Source organism: Vulpes lagopus, chromosome 14 (assembly GCF_018345385.1).
Source record: "Vulpes lagopus strain Blue_001 chromosome 14, ASM1834538v1, whole genome shotgun sequence".
Taxonomy (NCBI): domain Eukaryota; kingdom Metazoa; phylum Chordata; class Mammalia; order Carnivora; family Canidae; genus Vulpes; species Vulpes lagopus.
In genome coordinates this window covers 8,591,495-8,613,815 of record NC_054837.1, presented here as the reverse complement: position 1 = coordinate 8,613,815, position 22,321 = coordinate 8,591,495, and the positions used below count along the sequence as shown (strand labels likewise).

Below are 22,321 nucleotides of genomic sequence, written 5' to 3'. Positions count from 1 at the left end.
TGGGAGGGAACACCTTCTGCATGGCTCCCAACAGGTGCTGTTTCTGGGGGGAAGAGCTGCTGCAGCTACCCTAGTCCTGAGGATAGGGAATCTGAGCTACTTGGATTTCATAAGAAGAATCTTGCTCCTCCTCCAATTCTACTTCCAGAAAAAAATAGCCCCATCTCTCCTCCCAGAAAATATGCCTGCAGACCACTCAAAAATCTGGAACCTGTGTGAACCCCTGACCTCAGCATTATAAGAAAATGAGCACGTTATCAGTGATGTTTTGGTCAAAGAACCACAAAATGGAGCCTTAGGCCAACAGGAGCTTAGGAAGAACATGCCTAGAATTGCCTATAATGGCAGAACCTGGGTTCAGGTTCTGAAATGTCACATGAATAAGGGCCTGAAAAAAAAAATCACAGTGTACACAACAATTAATTTCTCCAACAAACAACTATAATAAATGCGGCCAGAAGATAACCTCCAAGTCTACAACTATAAGTCCATTCTGTTTATGCGGCAATTAATAATTAGTTTGGAACAAACTATTGATTACTAAACATAACAATAAACATGAATCTCAACAATATTATGCCAAGTGAAAGCAATGCAAGATGCAAAGAAATACTGCACAACTCATCAATATGACAGACATCACTGGAATAGTTGCATTGGCCAAGGGGGATTGGGAAATGGGGCCTTGACTGGGCAGGGATGAGGGGTTCCTTATCATATTAACATGTATGATAATGCACTACAAGTGTATACTTTAGGTGAATACGTTTGCTGTACATTATATATAGATAACAAAGGTTTTCTGAAAGGAAGCAAACATGACATGGCAACTGAGGATATTCCCTGAGTCTGGACACAAGAGCTGCTCTGACTGGGTCCCAGGGTAGCCTCTCCTAGCTAAGTACATGCCTAGTCTTGAGTCCTTCCTTCTTCCAGGGGTAACGAGAGGGACTAACCCCAGGTGTGGGGCAGAAGCACACATTGAGCACCACCAAAAGTGAGGGGGAGGTCGCTCTTCTTTCAGGCCTCTGGGCTCTACCTCCTTCACCAGCTCCTTTCCTTCTCCCTAAAGGAGCCACAAAAGCTCTTGGTGGGGAGTTGGGCAGGGGGAGTTGGGGCTCACCCAGACAGAGAGAGAACGGTCCTTGCTGCCAACAGCACAGCAGCAATATGGGCAGCTGGGTTTTGCAGAACTTCCATTCTTCTGCTTTTTTTTGAAGATTTTTGGGTTGAATTTCTAAAGCCAAACAACAAATGTTAAAATAATTAATCAAGCATCAAACATATAGCCCATGCCAAGTATCAGAAATATACCACAATACCAGCCTATCTATGGGAAACCCACACTGACATTCTCCCAGCCCCAAGCACTCAGCATGCTTTACTTCATCTTCATAACTACCTGGGAGGCATTTTGCTGAGGTTGAAATGGAGTTTCAGGGAGGCTAGGAAATGTGGGCCAAGTCACCCGATGAGTAAGTAAGTGGTCAAACAAGGATTTGAAGTTGGCTCTACCAACTCTCCATTTCTGGGCCTGCAGCCAGGCTGACAGCATATGGGAGCTACTGAAACTGGCTCTCTGAATTCCCCTTGGCCTGGGCAAAGGCAGTTCCAGGACCTGGCTTTAGGGACAAATTGTTGACGGAGGGCAACGGGATTATCAGATATCTATTCCATTAATCCCTTCCTTCACTGTAGTTGTTGCTCAGAGTCAAAACTGTCTAGCAGATCCTGATCAACCCTGAATAATCTCACTTGGCCAGGGACGGTGGCTAAGTCATGCTAAAATGTGCACTGGGGACCATCCTCACAATGTAATCTGGGTGCTGCTTTTGGCAAGGTTGGAAGCACACAATGAGTTCCTGCCACATTCCTGGATTGAAAGGGGTGGGAACTCTAGATTCAGAGCGGAATCCCCTACCCAGGACAACTGAGGAGGAAGGGTGGCTCCCTGGAGACTGATATCAGCTGGCCTGGCCCACAGGGCTTCTAATCCCAGAGGGCAGGCAGGAATGGCCAGTGGTACACAGAGACCAGACAATAGGGCACCTGGAGGTGTACACCCTGGGCTTGAATCTTCAGCTACCCTGAGTTGGCTGAGGGGCCTCAGTACCGCAATCTCAGAGAGCCACTCATCCAGTGCCTATGAGGACCACCTGACAGTCAGGTGGAACCACTATGCTAACCTGAAGTGGTGATTTTCTAACATTTTCCTAACAAGGACCTGGTTTCAAAGTCCTACATGGGCTCCAATACAAAAAAAATTAAAGCAGCAATATTTTATTTGTACAAAACATATATATATTTTAAATCACAGCATATAATATTTATTATCACCATTTTAAAGATTTATTTTAGAGAGAGAGAGAGAGGGAGAGAAAGAGCATGCAAGCCAACATGTAGGGGGAAGGGCAGAGGGAGAGGAAGATAGAGAAATTCCAGTAGACTCCCTGCTGAACGTGGAGTCTGATGCTGGGCTCAATCCCATGACCCATGAGACCATGACCTGAGCTGAAATCACGAGTCAGGTGCTTCACCAATTGAGCTACCCAGGCACCCCTATAATATTTATTGTTAATTTAAACAATGGGAAGGATGAATCCATTTTAAGGAACACAAAAAACTGAGATCAGGAACCCAGATGACCTTTTTTTTTTTTTTTTTTAAAGATTTTATTTATTCACAAGAGACACAGAGAGAGAGGCAGAGACATAGACAGAGGGAGAAGCAGGCTCCCTGCAAGGAGCCTGATGCAGAACTCGAATCTAGGACCCCAGGATCGTAACCTGAGCCAAAGGCAAACGCTCAACCATTGAGCCACCCAGGTACCCCTTATCTTTCATTTTTATCAACCTTGGCCCACCAACCTATTTATTTTGCTTTGGTTGCCCAGTGCTGAGAAAATCTTCATTAATGGTAGCCCGTATCTTCTGATACCCTTCACCCTCCATGTCAAGAATGGGCAGGGCAGCTCAGACTCAGGTGATCCACAGTATAGCCTCACAGCTACGACTAACTGCTGCTGGGGTTCAGACACACACACTGTACCTGTGTTCCGTAGAGTCTGGCACTCGTTAGGACCACCATGCTTTTTTTTTTTTTTTTTTTTTTTTCAAGATTTTACTTACTTATTCATGAGAGACACACAGAGAGAGGCAGAGACATAGGCTGAGGGAGAAACAGGCTCCTCACAGCCCAATGTGGGACTCAATCCCAGGACCCCAGAATCATGACCTGAGTCAAAGGGAGACGCTCAACCACTGAGCTACCCAGATCACTATGCTTAAGCACCCATGACCTGACCCAAATGTATAAAAAGGCTAGTGTGGAGCTATAATATTTCTAAAGATTGATTTTTGTAATACTCATTAAAACATGTGAGTATGTATTCTGTTTTATAAAATCTGTTTAAAAATTATGAAACATAAATATGAAAAAAAATGAAACATAAGTAAAATGAAGCATGCAAGCCATAAGAATGTGATATGTGCTGACTCTCAGAGCCCACCACCTCAGTCCCACATGTGATCCAGCCTTGAGACCAGGCCCTACTCAGGTGGAGGCTAAGCATACTCACGACGACAGTCACAGCTTTCCGGTGCCCGACAAAGTCCATGTTGGTCTTCCAGCCCTCCCGTTCAATGATCTGGGCAGTGGGGCCAGAGTTGTTCATGGCGTGGGCAGATACCAGGTAGTGCCCATCCGGTGACCAGCTGAGCCGTAACACATGGGTCGTCCCTCCACACTGAAAGAAACATCTGTACTTGGAGGCAGCTCAAGACCAACTGTGTGACCAAAACTCTGTCCTTAAGAATTAAGCGGACTTCTAATTTAGAAATATATGGTGATGGAGCATGTACACAAGCTTCTGGCTATGCTGACAGCTGTTAACATTCCAATCTCTCCAGATGATCTAATAAAAAAGGCTGTGTCAGATGAGACTGGGAGCTGCAGTATCCTATATTCCTCTATGGATGCTGAGCACAACAGAATGGCATAGACCTGAGGGGACCAGTAGGATAGCCACCTCTTTTAAATTTTTTTTTTTTTACTTTTTATTTATTTATGATAGTCACAGAGAGAGAGAGAGAGAGAGAGAGAGAGAGAGAGGCAGAGACACAGGCAGAGGGAGAAGCAGGCTCCATGCACCAGGAGCCCGATGTGGGACTCGATCCCGGGTCTCCAGGATTGCGCCCTGGGCCGAAGGCAGGCGCCAAACCGCTGAGCCACCCAGGGATCCCCCTAGCCACCTCTTTTAACTGTCAATTCTGTTTGGGCCAAATCTATCTGGCCACTGACCTCTTTCTTTTGCCTAGCACATTAACTCTATCACATTAGGTCTGCAGAGCATTGACTTCAGTGGAGAAAGAGCTCTGTGGACCTCTAGGAGCCTGTCTCTGTAATGTAGCCAGTGGCCATGAGCCACTATGTACTTTCTCTAGCCTGCCTCAACTGAAGTGGTGGTACTAGCAAAGGAGAAGAGCTTCGTAAAGTCCATATAAACCATAATATGCGTAGCAGAAAGGGACTACTCCCCTGACCTGGACTAGGGCTGAAGCAAGGCATCCTTCCACTTTATTATTCCTGCCAAATGAGATGACATGAGCCAGAAAACCAGTCCCCTAAAGCTCAAGGTCAGTCTAGGGGCAGCCTTTAAGACTTAGGAATTAAGATCTTGCCTCATAGCCCCAGAGAAGGACATGACAAGGCACGGACTGAGTGCAGTGACGTATCGGCCTCAACTTCCATCTGGGTCACAGATACAGGCGGTCCAGGCCCACCTGAGGCTGAGGAGTCCCGCCAGCTCCCACTGGGATTCCAAACATTCCCGCCTATCTACCATAGCTGCCCCCAGGAACCCTGCTAGTGGGACCCTGCTGCCTAGTTGCTGGAGCCCTGAGGGGAAGCTCCAGAAGGCATGAGGGCCCATGTCCCCTGTACCAGGCTGCAGCCAATGAGGGCAGTGTTAAGTAGGGTGAATACTATTGCTAATGTGGTGCTGTTGGTTTAGGGAAAACTGCACACATGATTTCCACCTTCCTTCTGCAGCCAGCCCTAACCTGTGGGCAAATGTCTATACCTCCTGCAAAACTTTGCTCACAGCCCTTCCTCTGATGCAATCAGCACTCCTGGGCTGTTTCTGCACATTCTGGAAAACTCCATCACCATATTCATAACAGATGTGAAAGTCTACCTTCACACTAGGCTCTAACCTTTAAGGGAGAGACTTCATCTCAGTCCACTTTCATTTCCTTTATCTAGTACTATCCTTCTCATAGTAGGGACTTAAAAACAAAATCTAACAAATAATGGAGAACTTGAACTCTGATTTCACATGAAACAAGAACGCAAATAAAGGAAAAGGTAGTAAAATACTATACAAGTCACTGTAGTCTGACCTCCAGACATTCTGCACACTGTACTGTTTATACTACCCAAGAAAAGAAGCTGGCTGGCCTGTAAAGTGCAAATCAGTAAGTAAAGCCACAGCACAGTCAGGAAAAATAAAAGATAGGGCCTCCTCCACCTGTGTGGCACAATGGTATGGAGGAATCACCAAGGTTCTTTTCAGTTTTTTCTCACTTCAAAGTTGGACATTTAATACAGTTTGAGAAATGGAAGATTTTCATCATTTGACTCTTGGGCCAGAATGCCCATCCCAGAAAATGCTGACCTGTCTGCTCAGGCCTCTAGACTCTGCATTCACCCACAAGGTCTGGACTCCAGCCAACTCCTCTGTCCACAGAAGTCAGGGAGGCTGCTGGACCGAGCTCCTTACCTCATCAAAAGGCTTGGTGATGCTGGTCTCCAACTGCCAGTCTAACGTTCTCCACACCTTTAGGCTGCGGTCATCAGCTTGAGAGGCAATGTATTTACCAACAGGGTCCCAAGTCAACCCCTTTACCAAGCCAGAATGGCCTCTCAGAGTAGCTAGAATTTCTGTGGAGGAAAGGAATAGATTGGAAAAACATTAGCTAGGGGAAAATGACGAGTCTACATAGAAACATGAGCTATGGAAAGGCTGGCCAAGAGAAGGGAACTCAGGAGTCTACCTTGGCCAGCTCCCAACCCTGGGCACAAGCAGAAGAGCCCCCTCTGATCTTCTGTCAAGACAAAAGCAACCTGAAGGAAGAACTGCTTCTGGGAGGTGGACTGTGATTTTCTTTCAGTCACAGCTAATACTGAGCCTGCACAGGTCCCCCAAAGGGCAGGCAAACAGGGATCCAGGCTTGGGCCAGAGCCAAATTCTGCCCCTTTGACTTGTTTGCAGTTGGCAGCTCTGCCAGGGGTTTCAGAACAGAAGGCCATGCCCATCTGGGCTGTAACATCAATATTTCTGATTATGAACCACTCTGGCAGCTCCCTGATAAAGAACAGGGCTGACAGCTCAGGGGGACAGAGCACTGTGCTGAAGGTTCTTTGTAAGTCATCACTGAGAACAAAAGTGTGCAAGACAGCACATCCTAGAGGTCTGCAATCTAAATGCCACCCCAACTCTAAATCTGGCCCTCTGTGACCTGGACAAAAATGCCCCCATACACATAGTAGCATATAAAGAGAGAAAATGACATGGGTTAAGTTCATGGAGGATGCTTTTTAGCCCACGAACAAAATATATTCCAAATACTAACAAGGAATAGAAGTAGCTTAAGAGTTATAAATTGCAGTGAAATGCCAGGTCATGCCATCTGTTATGACTTTAAATACATTAATAAGAAATACCAATCTTTTGCACAACTGGATTTGTTAGCCTTTATCTGCTTAAGGGCTTCAGAGAGGAGATGTTAACTAAGTGGAAGGCCAGAAGCCCAGGAGGCATGCTTTCAAAGATATATGTGTGTGTAGGGGGGTGCCAGATGCCCAAGAACATGCAACGGTACCCTATCACCTTCATGACAGCGTGGATGTGGCACATACATGCTAGCACTCAGTTACTATTTTTCTTTAACATGTACCTCTTTTAAAACCTTAAACAAGTGTCACTGATTAAGAAAAAAAGAACTGAATTGCTGACAAGACACATGTATCTCCATTCACTGTGAGATACTTATTACCACCAGCCTTAGGAGACCGAGAGCCCACCCTGCTCCAGATGATCAGCCCATTTTTGCCGCCACCCAGTCAGAGGCCCAGACCTGGGAACTTCACAGCATTCCAGATGACGACAGTATTATCCACACTGCACGAGGCCAGCCAGGCATCATGGGGAGACCACGCTACATCCATCACATCTGGAAGACAGAGGGCTGGCAGTGAGTCTCTTAACTGGTGTGCAGACTCAGCAAGGGGGGGCACTCGACACTTGTATGCCAGGTGGGCCTGGAGCCCCTAGCATCTGATATTTTAGGAAACTTAACTTCAGATAATCATAACTAGACTGTTTTTTAACCAATCTGCAAAACTACCCCACTAAGGTTTTTGAACTGGTCATGACATTTGAAGCATCTGTGACCTCGCTCATCCCTCCGACAAACAAGGTAACTAGGGGCATAGCTGAGAGTTTGGGGCCAAATAGAAGAACCCTGGCTCTGATACCTGCTGGGTCTGTGGCCTCAGGCTCGCTAAGCATGCTTCTCTGATCCCAAATGGGCCTTTCTGAGCCCCTTGAGCATTACAGGCACAACACTCAGCAGAATGCTTAGCACACAGCCGAAGTTCAACAGCTGCTGAATAAACGGGAGGCCATTTTTAGGCCCTTCTCAAGAACTGGACCTCACCTCTAAGACCCCATCAGAGCATCCCTTCCCTAGAGAGCCCCTAAACGCAGTAATCATGTTTACTTCTATGAACAGTTTTCTCATCTGTAAAATGCAGATTAAAAAAAAAAACACCCTATGCTCAGAGTGTTATTATGAGAATTAAATGTGAGAAATTGCTGTAGCATGGTGCCAGGCACACACCAAGGCATCGATAAAGGTCAGCTGTGATGGTGACGATGACTGGGCCCATCTTGCCGTGCAGATGTGATTTTTCTAGCCTCTGTGCCTGCTGCAGTGCTAGGTGTACAGAAGAATGGCGGCGAGGCGAAGAAACAGAAACACAGCAGCAAGTTAATAGCTATCTAGTCCTTTCCCCATAAGATTTTTTGAAAAGGTGTAAGCAAAATACTCAAAACTTCTATTTTTTTTTTCTATTTTTAAAAAATTTTCAGGGACAGCTTGATGAATTTTCTCCACAAGGTACTGCACTTTGTATTTCACACTGCATGCACACTAGGGTGCTGCATTTAGTATCCTCATAGCCTATGTGATCCTGAGGGCTTCGTTTGTTTGGCTGTGCATTCTAGGTCTTTGAAAGCATTCACTACCATAAACAGACCTAATTTAACAATGAACTGTTAACTCGGTCCCAGGTTTTTATGCCAACAAGCACACAGGTGTATGCCACTCTCTACGCCCTGGTTTATTTCCTGTGACTGATATCCCGAAGTGGGGCTCTAGGCAGAGTGCCTGAAGATTTTTCTAAGTCTGGACTCTAACTCTGTAGGCTGCTTTCCCGAAACCTCTAGGACTTCACACTTTTATAAGCAGAATGTTCATTTAAAAATCCTCTTATTAGCTTGAGGGTATGATTTGTTTCCCTTCTAACTTATTAAGTACATTTTGATGTTTAAACTTTGATTAGTAAAAAGTGAAAATTTTTCATGTCTGTCTAAAGTCTTCTTGGACTGTTTTGCCCCTACCTTCTGTCTGTTGGGAACTCTTTTGTTCAGTGGGTCTAACAAACACCAATGTAGTGCCTATAAAAATGAGGAATAAAAACCTCCTCTAGGAGCTTAGAGGCCAGGAGGGGCAGACATGTTAACATCAGAATTTCACCATGGTACCTAAGTCTGAGAGCAGAGAAGTGGTCAGCTGGGAATACCAGAAGAGAGATGTGATTTTTCCATCCAATTACCATGGACTACTGATAATACAGACATTAGCTTCAAATTCTATCAGTTTATCTTCCTATCCTATAGGAGATTTATGTAGTAAAATCTCTTATTCTCCTTTGTGACCTCTTTTATTGCCTGTTAACCTTAAAAATATTCCCTCTGCTAGAGGTTTGACGAATATTCAATTGTTTTCTTCTGCTTTAATTATTTAGACTGTTTCTCTCTTTAATATCTAGAATTTATTTCAGTGCATGGTGTATTTAGTGAGGCTCTACATTTCTCTCTCCTCATCTATAAATTGTGTTGGTTGGTTTCAGTCTAGCTCTGTCCTCTTCTGGGTCTTTCTTGAGCATTCTCTAATGAGGCTTCCATCCAACTTCACCAACATGAACAGCACTTAGCTAAGGCCATAGGAGGCCTCCATATCAAGTCCAATGATCAATATCCTCAGTCCTCACCTGACCTCAAAGCAACATGTAATGGGCTGCTCAATTGCTTCTCCCTCAAACATTCTTCCACTATCTAACTGGCCTCCTCCTCTCCATCACAGCCTTTTTCACTGGTTCCTCATCACCCCCAAAGCCCAGCCTAGATCTACCCTTGGTCTCCAGTCCCACATATACTTCTCCCCTGTACTCCACTCTCACATATCAAAATGCTTATGCAGCAGGGCCACTTATACCTCTGCTAGGCAATGTAAACGTGCCCCAAAGCCAATTCCTAAATATTTCCTTCAGCAAACATTTCTGTCCCACCCACATACCTTCCATCAGGTGATGGTAACTGTATCCTTGACACCCTCCACACCAGTTTCCAGGAAGCTGTCCTGATTCCTTTGCTTGTCTCACACCCTACATACCATCCCCACTGCTCCTCCTGACTTCCACTGCTGCCTATAGTCCATGCAGCTGCTACAGGCCTCCTTACTCCTCTGCTCAAAACTCTGAGCCTTCCCATCTCACTCAAAGACCCCTTCACAGTGGCCTAGAAGGCCTGCCCCTGCTTCCCTCCCTGTTCATTCCCCATGTCCTAGCCTCAGGTGGTTCTCTGAACATATCAAGCACACATCCACATTCCAAGGCTGCTGTCCTGGCTATTCCCTTGGCCTGGAAAACTCTTTGAATGTGCACACCGTTGTCCTCTAACCTCAATGTGGTCTTCCCTTGGGTCACCTTCTCAGGTAGGCCTCCCGGAGAATGACATCTTATTTTGCTCCATAGCACTTATTTTCTAGTTTCTGATGTGACTAGTTGTCTGTTTCTAAGAATGTGAACTCCCTGAGAGTAGAAAAGCACCCAGAACATATCAGGTTCTCAATAAATATTTGTTAAATAAACTTGGGGGAAAAAAGCATCTTTATTTTATTCGGTCTTTCCATTTATGAAGTGCCCATTTTATCTCTCTCAAAAAAGGTTGTGGTTTAATTCTTACATATCTCATACATTTCTTGGTAAGAGCATTCTGAGTATTTACAATTTTTTCTTCCGGCTGTGTAAGAGTTCTCTTTGTAGCATCAGATATTCTAATTCACTATTACTAGTGAAAGATGAATAATTAAAAATTTTCCTATATGAGATCAATTCAACAACTAATTTTTATTAGTTCTAGGTGCTTTTCAACACTTTTTTAAGTTCTAACAACTGTGAACTTAATGTTTTGCCATTAGTTTGAAAGACATAGGACTTTTTTCATGTTAAGGAAATAACTTCCTATGTCCACTTAAAAATATTTTTTTTATTGGGGTATCCCTGGGTGGCGCAGCGGTTTAGCGCCTGCCTTTGGCCCAGGGCGTGATCCTGGAGACCCGGGATCGAATCCCACGTCGGGCTCCTGGTGCATGGAGCCTGCTTCTCCCTCTGCCTATGTCTCTGCCTCTCTCTCTCTCTCTCTGTGTGACTATCATAAATGAATAAAAATTAAAATATATATATATATTTTTTATTGGGATGCCTGGATGGCTCAGCAATTGAGCATCTGCCTTTGGCTCAGGGCGTGATCCTGAAGTCCCGGGATCGGGTCCCACATCGGGCTTCCTGCATGGAGCCTGCTTCTCCCTCTGCCTAGTCTCTGCCTCTCATGAATAAATAAACAAAAAATCTTTAAAAAATATTTTTATTAAAAATTGATGATGAGGGATCCCTGGGTGGCGCAGCGGTTTGGCGCCTGCCTTTGGCCCAGGGCGCGATCCTGGAGACCCGGGATCGAATCCCACGTCAGGCTCCCGGTGCATGGAGCCTGCTTCTCCCTCTGCCTATGTCTCTGCCTCTCTCTCTCTCTCTCTGTATGACTATCATAAATTAAAAAAAATAAAAAAAAAATAAAAAAAAAATAAAAAATAAAAATTGATGATGAATGATCTAATATCCCTTTCAGAACACCTCCTAAGATGACTGTTTTTTGTTTTTTTTTTTAAAGGATGCTCCATGCCCAACTTGGGGCTTGAACTCATGATCCTGAGATTAAGAGTCATATGCTCTACTGACTGAGCCAACTAGGAGCCACAAGGGTGTTTTCTTATTTAACCTTCTAGTATGCTGTTATAGTAACAGATTCCCTTTACACAAAACTCTCACTTTTATATAAATCATGTTTAGTCAAAATGAATTACTGTTTTTAAAAATTATCAAAATCACGAGCATACGTTTTTAAATTTTTCATATTCATCTATGTTTTTACTATTTGTTTTTTAGGTTTTGGGAACCCGGGGTGACAGCTTCCTTTGAAGAATAAATATTTCTACATTCTGGAATAATTTTTCTTAAAAGCTTGAAACAATACATTAACAAATCAAAAAGTAATTTTGAAAAGGAAGCATTTCTGATTATTTCAATTTTTTCACTGGTTATTTAAGTTTTCTTAACCTTATGCTGTCAATTCTGAAAATTCCTATTTTCTAGAAAACTGTATTTCTTTTAGCATTTTTTTTAGTTTAATAAACATTATGCTATACTCTGATAATTTTTTTCCCTCTGGGTTAAATGTTTTTCTAGATCCTTTACGTCTAATTTCACCTAGGTTTTTTTTATCCCCTCCCCATTAAATATGCCAACTTTGCTTTCAAAGACCCAGTGCTTTCTATTTATTTCTGCTTTCTCACTGATGTTTCTTCTTAAAGAGTTCTGCTCACAGCTGCTATCAGGACCACCAAACAAGGAGTGGGTGTTTCTGCTGAAAGTAGGCAACTCGACTTGCCTGGTAAAGGAGAGCCCTGGGATGGTGGGCCTGGAGAGAAGTTGAGGTTTGGCTCAGTCCAAGTCTCAGGTTAAGGAACCCATCAAGAGCCTCATGGAAGCCCCACCTTACATTTAAACACCTGCATGGATACTTTCTCCAAGTTCCAGAAGAGTCCAATTAGACTCGTGAGGTTAAATTACACATTTTTATGGTTATCAACAATTATACAATGCTACTCTGTCAGCTTTTAAAAATGTGGAATTAGGGGCAGCCTAGGTGGCTCAGCAGTTTAGCGCCGCCTTCAGCCCACGGTGTGATCCTGGAGACCCAGGCTACCTGCATGGAGCCTGCTTCTCCCTCTGCCTATGTCTCTCTGCCTCTCTCTCTCTCTCAGTCTCTTACGAATGAATAAATAAAATATTAAAAAAAAAATGTGGAATTAAGCTATGGTCACCAAGAGATGGGTTTGTTCACCTTTAAATTGTCTATGGAGTATCTGTAGAACATAATACTGTTAGTGGATTACAACCGATGCCTTTCAAACCACTCCCTCTTGCCCTATCTTCTCCCAGAGCTCCAGGCTCAATTCCAATGATCTTGTGAGATTCTTCACTGCCCCTACTCCCAAAACTCAGCATCCCACGCTGAACTGTTGTCCACTCTTGTAAGCCCACTATCATTATGGTCTGAAAGGGGACACCCCTGGCTATGCAGGCACCAGCTAGGAATCTCTCTCATCTCTCCCCTGCTATGTCCTAACAATTTCCCAAGTCAGTCTCTCCCCTCCAAACCAATTATCCCAGACCCGGTTCAGGCTTTTATAGTTTCCATCTGAACCACTGAAACAAGATCATTTTCTACAACTGTGTCAGATTGATCTCCCTCTTACACCTCAAAGGTTTTAAAGCCTCCCTATCTCTTCCACAATAAAGGTCACCTTCATTAACAGGGAACATAAGCCTTCAATGATCTGGCCCTTGACACTCAGCCAGCCCCACTCTGTTGCAGCTTCCTGCCTTGTACGCAAAGATTCAACTGTGGTGAAACCATGCACACCAGGCCTTTCTGGCTTCTGCTATCCCCCTGTCTGGAAAATGCTTCAGGCCATTCTTGGGCACTAGACCACAGGCTTTTCTGAGGTACAGTCACTCTGGCATCCCTGGCATGAGTGTATAGCACATGGCTTTTGACTGCTATTAACTGACCTTCCTTCTCTTCAGTCCAAATCTGCAAAATGTGTCCTTTTTCATTCCAAGTTTATTAAACACTTTGCAAATATACTCAAGGTCAAGGGGGTCATTGGGCCCCTTTTCATGTGTGCTAGTTTCTGTGGAATAAACAAAGTGTGCTTACGGACTTAGTGATCCACTGATGAAGGTATTGATTCAGTTCACCAGGATAAACAGCAGAATGTGGGGATTTCTACATTGAAGATATAAACATATACCCCATGAAGGCAGGAGTGGGGGCACTGAATGTAGCTGGAGGCAGGCAGTGGAGACAGTGACTTGCAAAGACCCTGAAGGACAGGCATGGTGTGACCAATGGTGATGGGGAGGGACGGCCCAGACACAAGGCTGTTTTAAGGACCAAAACAGTCCACAGGGGCCATGGAGGTACTGCTGCTGACCTCAGACAGCTGCCAGGGCCGCCCACCCCAACAGGCAGCCCCACTCACCGCCTGAGTGACTCCGGAGGATAGAGACACATCGCCACTGCTCCACATTGGCAAGCTTACCACTGGAGCCAAACACGGTGCTGGGGCCGATGTACCTGTGTGAAAGAGGAGTCAGAAAGGCACTCCAAGCATGCTCTAGGCACTGCACAGAGATACTCACTGCAGCGCGGCTTATCATGGCAGAGAGAACAAAGCAAAATCAGGCAATGGCTGGAAAGCATCAAATTGCTGAACAACAGGGGCTGATTAAGTAAGTCATGTTCCATGCACTTGATGAAATACTACATAGCCATCACAAATCTTGTGGTAAAAGACTATCTACTGCATGGGGAAATGTTCACCATATATAATTAAGTGAAAGAAGCAGGCCACAGGACATCTTATACAATATGATAGATATCATTATTGTAAATAAATAAATAAATAAAATACATGTAACATGGATATCATCTATGCATGGAAAATGGATCAGAAAGACAGACATGAAAAATACCAAAATATTAGCCATGGCTTTCTTTGGATGGTGATTTTTATACATTTCTTCAGATTTCCAAACTATACACTAAATATGTTATTTATGTTGACTAAAACAGCAAAATCAGTGACAGTCTTTTTAAAGCCCTCTTGCAAAGCATTGAAAGCACAGGTACTAGCTCTTGCTGTGCAAGCAGCCTGGGGGTTCCCCATGGAGGTAGCACTGACACAACTGATGCACAGAGCCTCCGTTAACACAATTTGCTCCTATAGAACTCTTTATGAACTCCCAGAAAGAGCTCACTAGTGAGCCAAAGGAGACAGCGCACCTCTGTTCTCATGGCCATGGCAACAGGGTCACTCTGGTTAAGCAGTGAAGTAGAGTCTGATTTCCTAGTCTGACTGGCCCCCAGAGTCACTTAGTGAGCTGATTATGGAGTAGAGTCCCAGGACCCACCCTGAGAGACTCTAAGTTTATACAAAAAGTTTTCTAGGTGATGATTAGTTCATTATGGGTACAGAGCAGGCACTTTCAAGGGGGATCCTTAGAGTCCTAGGGTGTGGCTGACAGAATGAAGTGAATGGCAAAGAGGATGGGCTCCCGATCCCCTCCCCCCAGATTCCATCAGAGCACTTTGACTTTTACCTATGTTGTATGTTGGGAAATTTCATTTGAAAAGCAAAACAAACAAAGCTACCAATGTCAGCAATGGAAACTATTAGCGTTCCTCTTCAGGTGGAAACCCTGCAGCCCCGTGAGGGGGCGACTGAGCAGGTCTCCAGGCAGGTGGGTGGCCTCCCGAAGCCTTAGTCAGGCCCTAGCTGCTCCTGGACTGTGTGTGCTTTCTGCTACTCAGGAAGTTGGAGCTCTAGGGACTTCAGTGTCAGAGTAGGGAAAGGTGACTATGATTAAGACGAGCAAAGAAGCTTCTAAAAATAAAATGTGAAGAAAGGAAAATGATGCTTACGTAGCCCGCTTCCACACCATAATCAGTTTGTCATCTCCCCCAGAAGCTAAATACATCCCACTGTTTGACCACCGCACACAGTTCACACATGCTGGGAAGAAAAAAAAATAGGGTGATGAAAATCCAATAGTCACGCCCATTTGTTTTATGCAGAGTCTGGCAAGATGCAAAGGGTTTATAAAACCTATTCTCTCTCAACTATTCAAGGCATCCACTATGGGTGAGTCCCAGAAGAACAATCCAGATCAAATACTATCCTACTTATGCTGTAATAACAAATGACCAGGACAGAGTTTGGAGGGGGAAAGTCTACATAACCTGAGAAGTGTTAGTGCTGGATGAAACAATACAAGGAAGTGAATTTCCATGAAAACTGATAACTAAATCTCATTATTTCAAAAGGGTTACCTCATGATGAGATGTGTTTCTGAGCAGGGAGAATTTTTGAAATGAGGGCATGAACTAAAAAGGCTGAGATGCCTTTTCCAAAACTTTCAGGGGAACAAGCCTGCTAGAGCATAAAACCCTGACTTCATCCCATCTAACGCTTTTAAATTTGGATTTTCCAAACTTGTCAGCACTGCAGGTTGTCTGTTCTGCACTTATAAATTAAAACCAGCAGAAATGCCTCCTAGGCCCCCAAATGGGTTAGAGCCTCTGGGAGCACTTGCAGCTCAGCCTTTGGGAACCCTGCAATACAAGGGATATATCCAAGTTGTAGGACTTGTGTTCTAGGTTGGAGGGCACAGAGGCATATTGGGAGAGCAAGAACACACAGAGGTTAAGGGAGGGGACATAACTGTTAATGGAGCATCTCAGGGGAGGCAGCTAGGTTGGAAACCAGAGCCAGATACAGTCACCCTGATGCTCAGAGGCAGGAAAATAAGGCGCTAAACGTAGGAAAGGAAACCACAACACTGTCCAACCATCAAAAGATCCTGGCAGAGGGCCTCAGAGTGACACAGTGGCAATCTGAGACATTTTGGTGAATTGTCTTTAATACACCCTTCCCCAGAACCCTACTGCTTCCAGGTTGCTGGCCCCAAAGCCCCATGGAATCAGGCAGTAACGACTCATGAGCAGGAAATCACCAGAGGTACCTGCAGACTGTCCAAAGATGGTTCTGTGGGCGGGCCGAGTCTTCTGCCGAATAACTCACCCAGGTGTGCAGCCAACATCTGTGCCTTCAGACAGCAGGCCGAGGGGAGTTACCGCCGCACGGGGCCTTATCTTTCTAATTACAAACACATGTGCTAACCTTGGGCACTCTGCCAACACGCAAAGCCTGCAAAGGGCCACTCTGTAATACCTAAGTGATTGTCCATCTGGCAAAGCATCTTGGGAATATTTTCATCCTTCTCGTCATCCTCCTGGAGGACTGGAGACATATTCCAGATCACAACCTTCCCAGAATCCTGTCCTGGAACGAAGGAGCAGAAATAATTCAATGTTCAAGAAGTAGAAATCTGATACTAACTCTGAGACATAGTCCTCATTTAGCTTTCACAAACTATAAGGGACTAGATCGGAGAAGAATAAATTTGCATTACTCACATAAGTTATAGAAAAGAAATGAAGAAAAGTACTAATAGGGATCAAAAAGCATATGGATTTAATAGTAGGGGGAAGCCAACCTGACTTTGAAAAGAACTTTGTACTAGAAATCAGGAGAGGGGACTGAGCTCTAGTCTGTCTCTAACACAGATCCCTTAGAAGCCCCTCTACAGAAGCTCCTCATCCCTGCCCAGACCCTCACTCCTCATCCGTAAGCTAAAGAGCTAGAAAAGCTGGTGGATGTCTTAGGACCCTTTCAGGTATGTACATGGGAACCCTAGCAACCAAGGGGAACAGCACATCCCTGCCAGTACTTTTGATCCCTTTCTAGGTGCTGCCTGGAGTCCATGGCTGCTTCCAGAGCTGACTGGATGCTTTGAGACCTAAGTCTGAATTAAATTGCCCTGAACATAGGAAAAAAAAGGCTGATTACCTATCTGCCCTCTGCTGTCACCTACAGATGGGAGATCAACCAAAGGAAGGCATTTAGGGTTCCCGGGATCATAGGCGATGTACTACTCTGCTAAAAAATTTATCTATGCATTTGACAATGATTCTTCTTTTTTTTTTTTTTCTTTTGGCCATGATTTTTCTTTCTAAGCTTTCAATTTACTGGTAACTAATGAAAGTCTGGCCCCTTATTTAACTCTTACAGAGAAGCAAAAACCAATAAATGTCTACAAATGGGCATGTCAGAATTACCATAAGGCATACCTAAAGCTGCCTATTGGCCAGTATGTAAAAATATTTCCTACACAGCTCTTCCTGACCTTACTATACTGAGAAGGGTGGGAAGGTATGCCTCTTCTTATGGATGAGGGAAAAACCCTGTCCCCCAACTTAGTCCAATGGTCGTAGGTAACATCAGTGGGTACCTTCTGGTGCAGTCCACAATGTCCAGAAGGAGATCAAGGCCTCCCTGAATACCCCTGCAGCAGGAAGTCCATAGACAACACACCCTGTAGCACCTGGCTTGAGTACCTGGAACTCACAGAGGTGCTCTGCAGGTGCTGTCCAGGGAGGCACTGGTCAGAGAAAGACACTGCTCTAGGCCAAAGCTGCGGGGGCTAGGATCTGTGGGAATGCTACCTTGTGCAACCATATATACATCTTGGTGTCTTGGCTTGAAAAATGACTGTCTTTCCAAGCAGGGCTGTTATTGTGACACTGCAACACTGGATGAAGTACACTGTGGACCATATATTTTCAAATGGCACAGGCACTTTTACTTGCCCACAGTGTACTTGTTCTCTTAGTCGAACTCCTCTGAGGCCAAAAGATGGGCCTAGTAACTATATGATCACTTCCATATTTACTTTAACCACTTCTTCCCCTTTTTCAGATGAGAAAGTGCTGCCAGAACGAAGATAAGGACCCAATCTTAGCCTCTGGAGCTGGGAATCTATCCACGGAACCACCCACCATTCTCCATGTTCAAAACGCTGCAGCTTGGGGATGCAAAATGATTTTAACATTAACCCAATGAATAGGAATTAGCAAGATACACCTACTACCAAAATATTTATACAGAGCAAGCACATTAGAGCCAAAAAAGGATTTTGATTTAACCTGTTCAGATAATAGATTATAATAATACATTTTAAATGGAGTCATATTCATATTGAAAAATGTTAAGTATTCAATCTTCAGCTCAGTGGGCAACCAGGAGAAGCAAAGCAAGGTGTCAGGACTATGAGTGTTCCCTCTTGTGAACGTACCTTGTCCTCCAGTTGCGAACTTGGTCCCGTCAGGGTGAATATCAACTGAAAAAATTGGCTTGCCTGGAAACAAAGGAAAAAAAAAAACACACACAACATCTACCTTGGCTTGTACTCACTGGAGAACAGCAAAAGAGTTAAAACATTTTTGAAATAGAGGTTATTTAAGTAATATCTCTCATCACTGCTCCTAGGAAAAAATAATATGCTGCCCATAAATTACCTTAAAACTGCAGTGATCTAAAAGTTTCAGTTAAAGTATGAGCTGCTGGAAGACTCTCCAAGTGACATTAAATAGCTGAGTCTAAAAGGGAGACAAGGCATTCTGTCACTAAAACAACTGAGTCCACAGATCGCCTGAGCATTTGCACAGAGGTTCAGCGGATAGTAGGTGGCCACACAGTGGGGACATGCTTTGTAAAGGTTATGAGGTATTTATGACAGTATCTCTGAGTCACAGGGTTTACCTCTCCAGCCATCTCTCCATCCCATGGACCTGCACTTATTAGCTGGCAGCTTGGACACAAGCACCCTGGCCTTTCTGCCTCACTGTCTGACAGCTGGGTAGGACCAATAGCTGACTGTGATCACAGGTATCACCTCCCTCATGCTTCTGTTTGCAAAAATTCTCCTGTGTATTTGTGCTGCATCGAAGTCCATAGAGGATCAGCCTTCTTGGCATCTCTGATGGTTGAACTTCCTCCACAGGATGTACCCTGTTCAACTGGATGTTCAGTCCCTCTAGGGGGAAGGACTATAGTTTTTAGCTCCTTGGAGTCTCCACAGGGTGCAGAGCCCATAAAGCTGTATGGCTAGCTTGGTGGATCAGACTGGCAAAGGCGTCATGACAGCTTCAAAATCCAGCAGGCTAGAAGTATTCCTGAGACCTGGGCCCTATGGTGTTTGTCAGCTCCCTGGTATGCTTCCATGCTAAGAGTGGCAGGTCAATTGTTGTCAAGTTCATCACCATATCCTCAGCTTCTAGCATAGGCCCAGTGAGTGGTGGCTCAGTAAGTAATATTCATTCAGTGACAATCAGAAGCATGACAATAGACTGAACATCAGCAATCACTATTATAGACAAGGTGCTGTTGCCAAGGAGTCTCTTGGTTGAGGATGCTCTGTCTCCATTAGCCAAGAGGAGTTGGCATGGACACCAGAAAAAAGGTTACTAGCACCAGAAACACATGATGGCAAGTACAGGCAGGATAGGATGAGGCAGGGGCAGGCAGTGGCTGAAAGTCCTCCCAGGGCTACTGTCAAAGTGTGGAAAGTCAAATATTGGTACCCAAAAAGGCAATCGCCAGCATGAGCCCCAAACAGTAGATGGCTCACCTTACCTTCTTCCACAGAGCCACATCCCTAATAGGCAAACTGAGCCTGAGCTTCCACAAGACAAGGGGAAATGTGCTCTCCTTCTTGTCGTTACATGGTAGTGGGGAAACAGCTGTGTAAGGCCACCAGTAAACAGATGTGCCAAATGCCAAGGGCCTTATTTTGTCTCAGAGAACAAGCAGAAATCCTAGGAAAGTTGGAAATCACATCACATATTATTTCATCTCTACTATTTACCGAAACCCAATACAACAAGGGCTGCTACAGCAGGCCCCAGTCATCCTGGCAGCTCTAGCCTGGTCCCTGAGACCCTCAGTCACCTCCCAGCCCATACCTAAGAGCCAGGGCTCTATAATAACAGGTCGAGTTCAACCCAGTAGCTGATTGCCTTCCTGGAGTACATGCAGTATACTCAAAGCTTCCCCAGATGTGCAGACCCTAATTAGCCCCATCTTCATCTTTAAGAAAAGAATCTAGACAACTATATACAGTGGGTAAAAGAAGGTAAGTACTGGGGGAACACAAGTAAGGACTGGAAATGTTCAAACTGGTGCTCTGGTGCCTATGCACTCAGACCTACACTGGCATGCCACACCCTTCCTAGGTCAGGTAGCTGCCACATGTTTTAAGCCAGAGAGCCTGACACACTGCTGCTGAGCATGTGCCACATTTTCCCAGAGGCTGGGAAACAGGACTTGAGGGAAGCAGTAACAAGAAGGTAGCTTTCTTGACCACTTGGGCCATGACAAGTGCTTGACAGGGAAGCCTCAAGAAACAAGGAAGGACAATTAGGGCTCTGTGCCCAGGCTAGAGCTATGCACACCATGGCATCTAGTGCTAAGCCTAAAGTTCAGTGTCCTGCCAGACAACAGAGGAAGGCGACTAATTAGCACCACTAAGAGCCTTGTGAAATTCAGAAGAGCAGACAACTCCAAGTATGGTGAGGACAGTGGCAGGAAGCCTCAACCCCATCAGTGCTGCCATCTCCACTCAGGACCTTCTAGGGAACTGCAGTGGGCCAGTCCTTGTAGATGCCAGCCAAGCTACTCCTTCCAGGAGAGACAGAGTCACAGTGGGTATAGCCCAGTGGAGCTCTTCTTCCCAGCCCATGACATGCTCTACTGAGCATCTGATGTACCTCTTCAAGCCCTGCAGGCAGCATGGTCTGGTGTATTCTCTTAAATCTCACACTGTCCCATGAAGCGGATAGTTCTGACATCCTCATTTGACAGAGGGGGAAAATGAGGCACACAAGTTAGGAAAGTTGCCCAAGGCCACACAGCTGCCTTCTCCAGACCCTGAGCTTTAAGTATGTAATGTGCTGCCCTTCCAGGTGAACCCTCCAGGTGAGGGGACATGCCTGGAGATGCTGGGAGGGCTCAGATGATACTGCCTGGAGGGAACTGATTAAAAGCTCATAGGTGAAAGGTGAAGTAGGGAGCGAGAGCCAGAGCTATGTACACATGCGTAACTAGTCCTGATGACCTGGACTTGGTCTTGGACTGCTATACTAAGCATTGATCACCCTCTGGCAAACCAGATTTCTCAGGACTCCTGACCTTGCATGCTTCCCTTCCCTTGAATTTGGGTTAGTTCTGTGATCTGTTTTAACTAACAGAAATGACTGAAGTGATGCTGCTCCAGTTCTGATTTTAAGCCTAAAGAAGTTCAGCTTTTGCCCTCTGGAAAAAGGCAGTTTCCATGTAATAAGACCATGTACTCTGAGACCACTGTCCTGAGACCCCCAAGCTGGCCACATAGGAAAGGTCAAAGAACCCAGATGACAGTGAGAACCAGGGCTCTGACACAGGACCCAGGGTGAACTGTTCTGGCCCCAAAGTGCTCCAGCCATCCCAGCAGGTTCTGTGCAGAACTAAGATGAGCTGCCCTGCTGAGCCTGGCCAGGTTTCACAATCACAAACAAATAATAAAATAGCTATTGTTTTAAGCCAGCAAGTTTTGGGATAGTTTGTTATACAAGAGATAATTCAAAATGCTAATTCATTCACTTTTCTGCCTAAGGCAACTGGAGCTGCATATTTGTCATTTTCACCAAAAAAAAAAAAAAAAAAAGTTCTGGCTCAGCATCAGATTTGAGAAGGCCATCAGGGAGGAACATCCACCTGGCCATAGGAGTACTTTTCAGTTCCTTAGGTCTGTGAGATACTGTATTATATGTCCCTTCAAGAAGCACATCAAAATGACTCATGTGCAAGTCAAAGACAAACCTGACTCCCAAGAGCACACACACATAATCCTAGCTGAGCAGAGGGGCTCCGTTGCACAGGTACCCACCACAGCCCAAGTCTTCCCCACCATACCCATTCACAGCATCAATGGGATGTTTTCTCATCCATCCACCTTGGTGGTTGTCTATGAGGCCTGCTATGGGACTAAACACAGGGAAAGTAAAGCTACGAAAGGTTCAACCCTGCCCTCAGGAAGCTCTCAGTGGCAGGTGTCTGCACAGGTGGAAAGCTACCTAAATCAGCTTGGGCTTCCTACAGAAACCACAACTGAGGTGAGTCCCAAAGGCTGAGGA

The 22,321-nt window shown here is 45.0% G+C and overlaps 1 protein-coding gene across 3 annotated transcripts in view; it reads right to left on the bottom strand.

Annotated features, from left to right (window-relative positions):
• Positions 1–22,321, bottom strand: part of LOC121475447 (protein HIRA) — an 89,738-nt gene that overhangs the window by 51,397 nt on the left and 16,020 nt on the right. For 2 of the 3 annotated variants that reach the window (XM_041728735.1, XM_041728737.1), the window contains exons 2-9: positions 18,445–18,507; positions 16,482–16,592; positions 15,173–15,263; positions 13,731–13,825; positions 7,137–7,232; positions 5,780–5,940; positions 3,578–3,745; positions 1,124–1,237 (exon numbers count right to left, since the gene is read on the bottom strand). In XM_041728735.1, coding sequence (XP_041584669.1) covers positions 1,124–1,237; positions 3,578–3,745; positions 5,780–5,940; positions 7,137–7,232; positions 13,731–13,825; positions 15,173–15,263; positions 16,482–16,592; positions 18,445–18,507 — 899 coding nt within the window. Of the gene's footprint in view, positions 1–1,123; positions 1,238–3,577; positions 3,746–5,779; positions 5,941–7,136; positions 7,233–13,730; positions 13,826–15,172; positions 15,264–16,272; positions 16,593–18,444; positions 18,508–22,321 lie in introns of those variants that run through there. The other variant, XM_041728736.1, reaches the window with a different exon arrangement.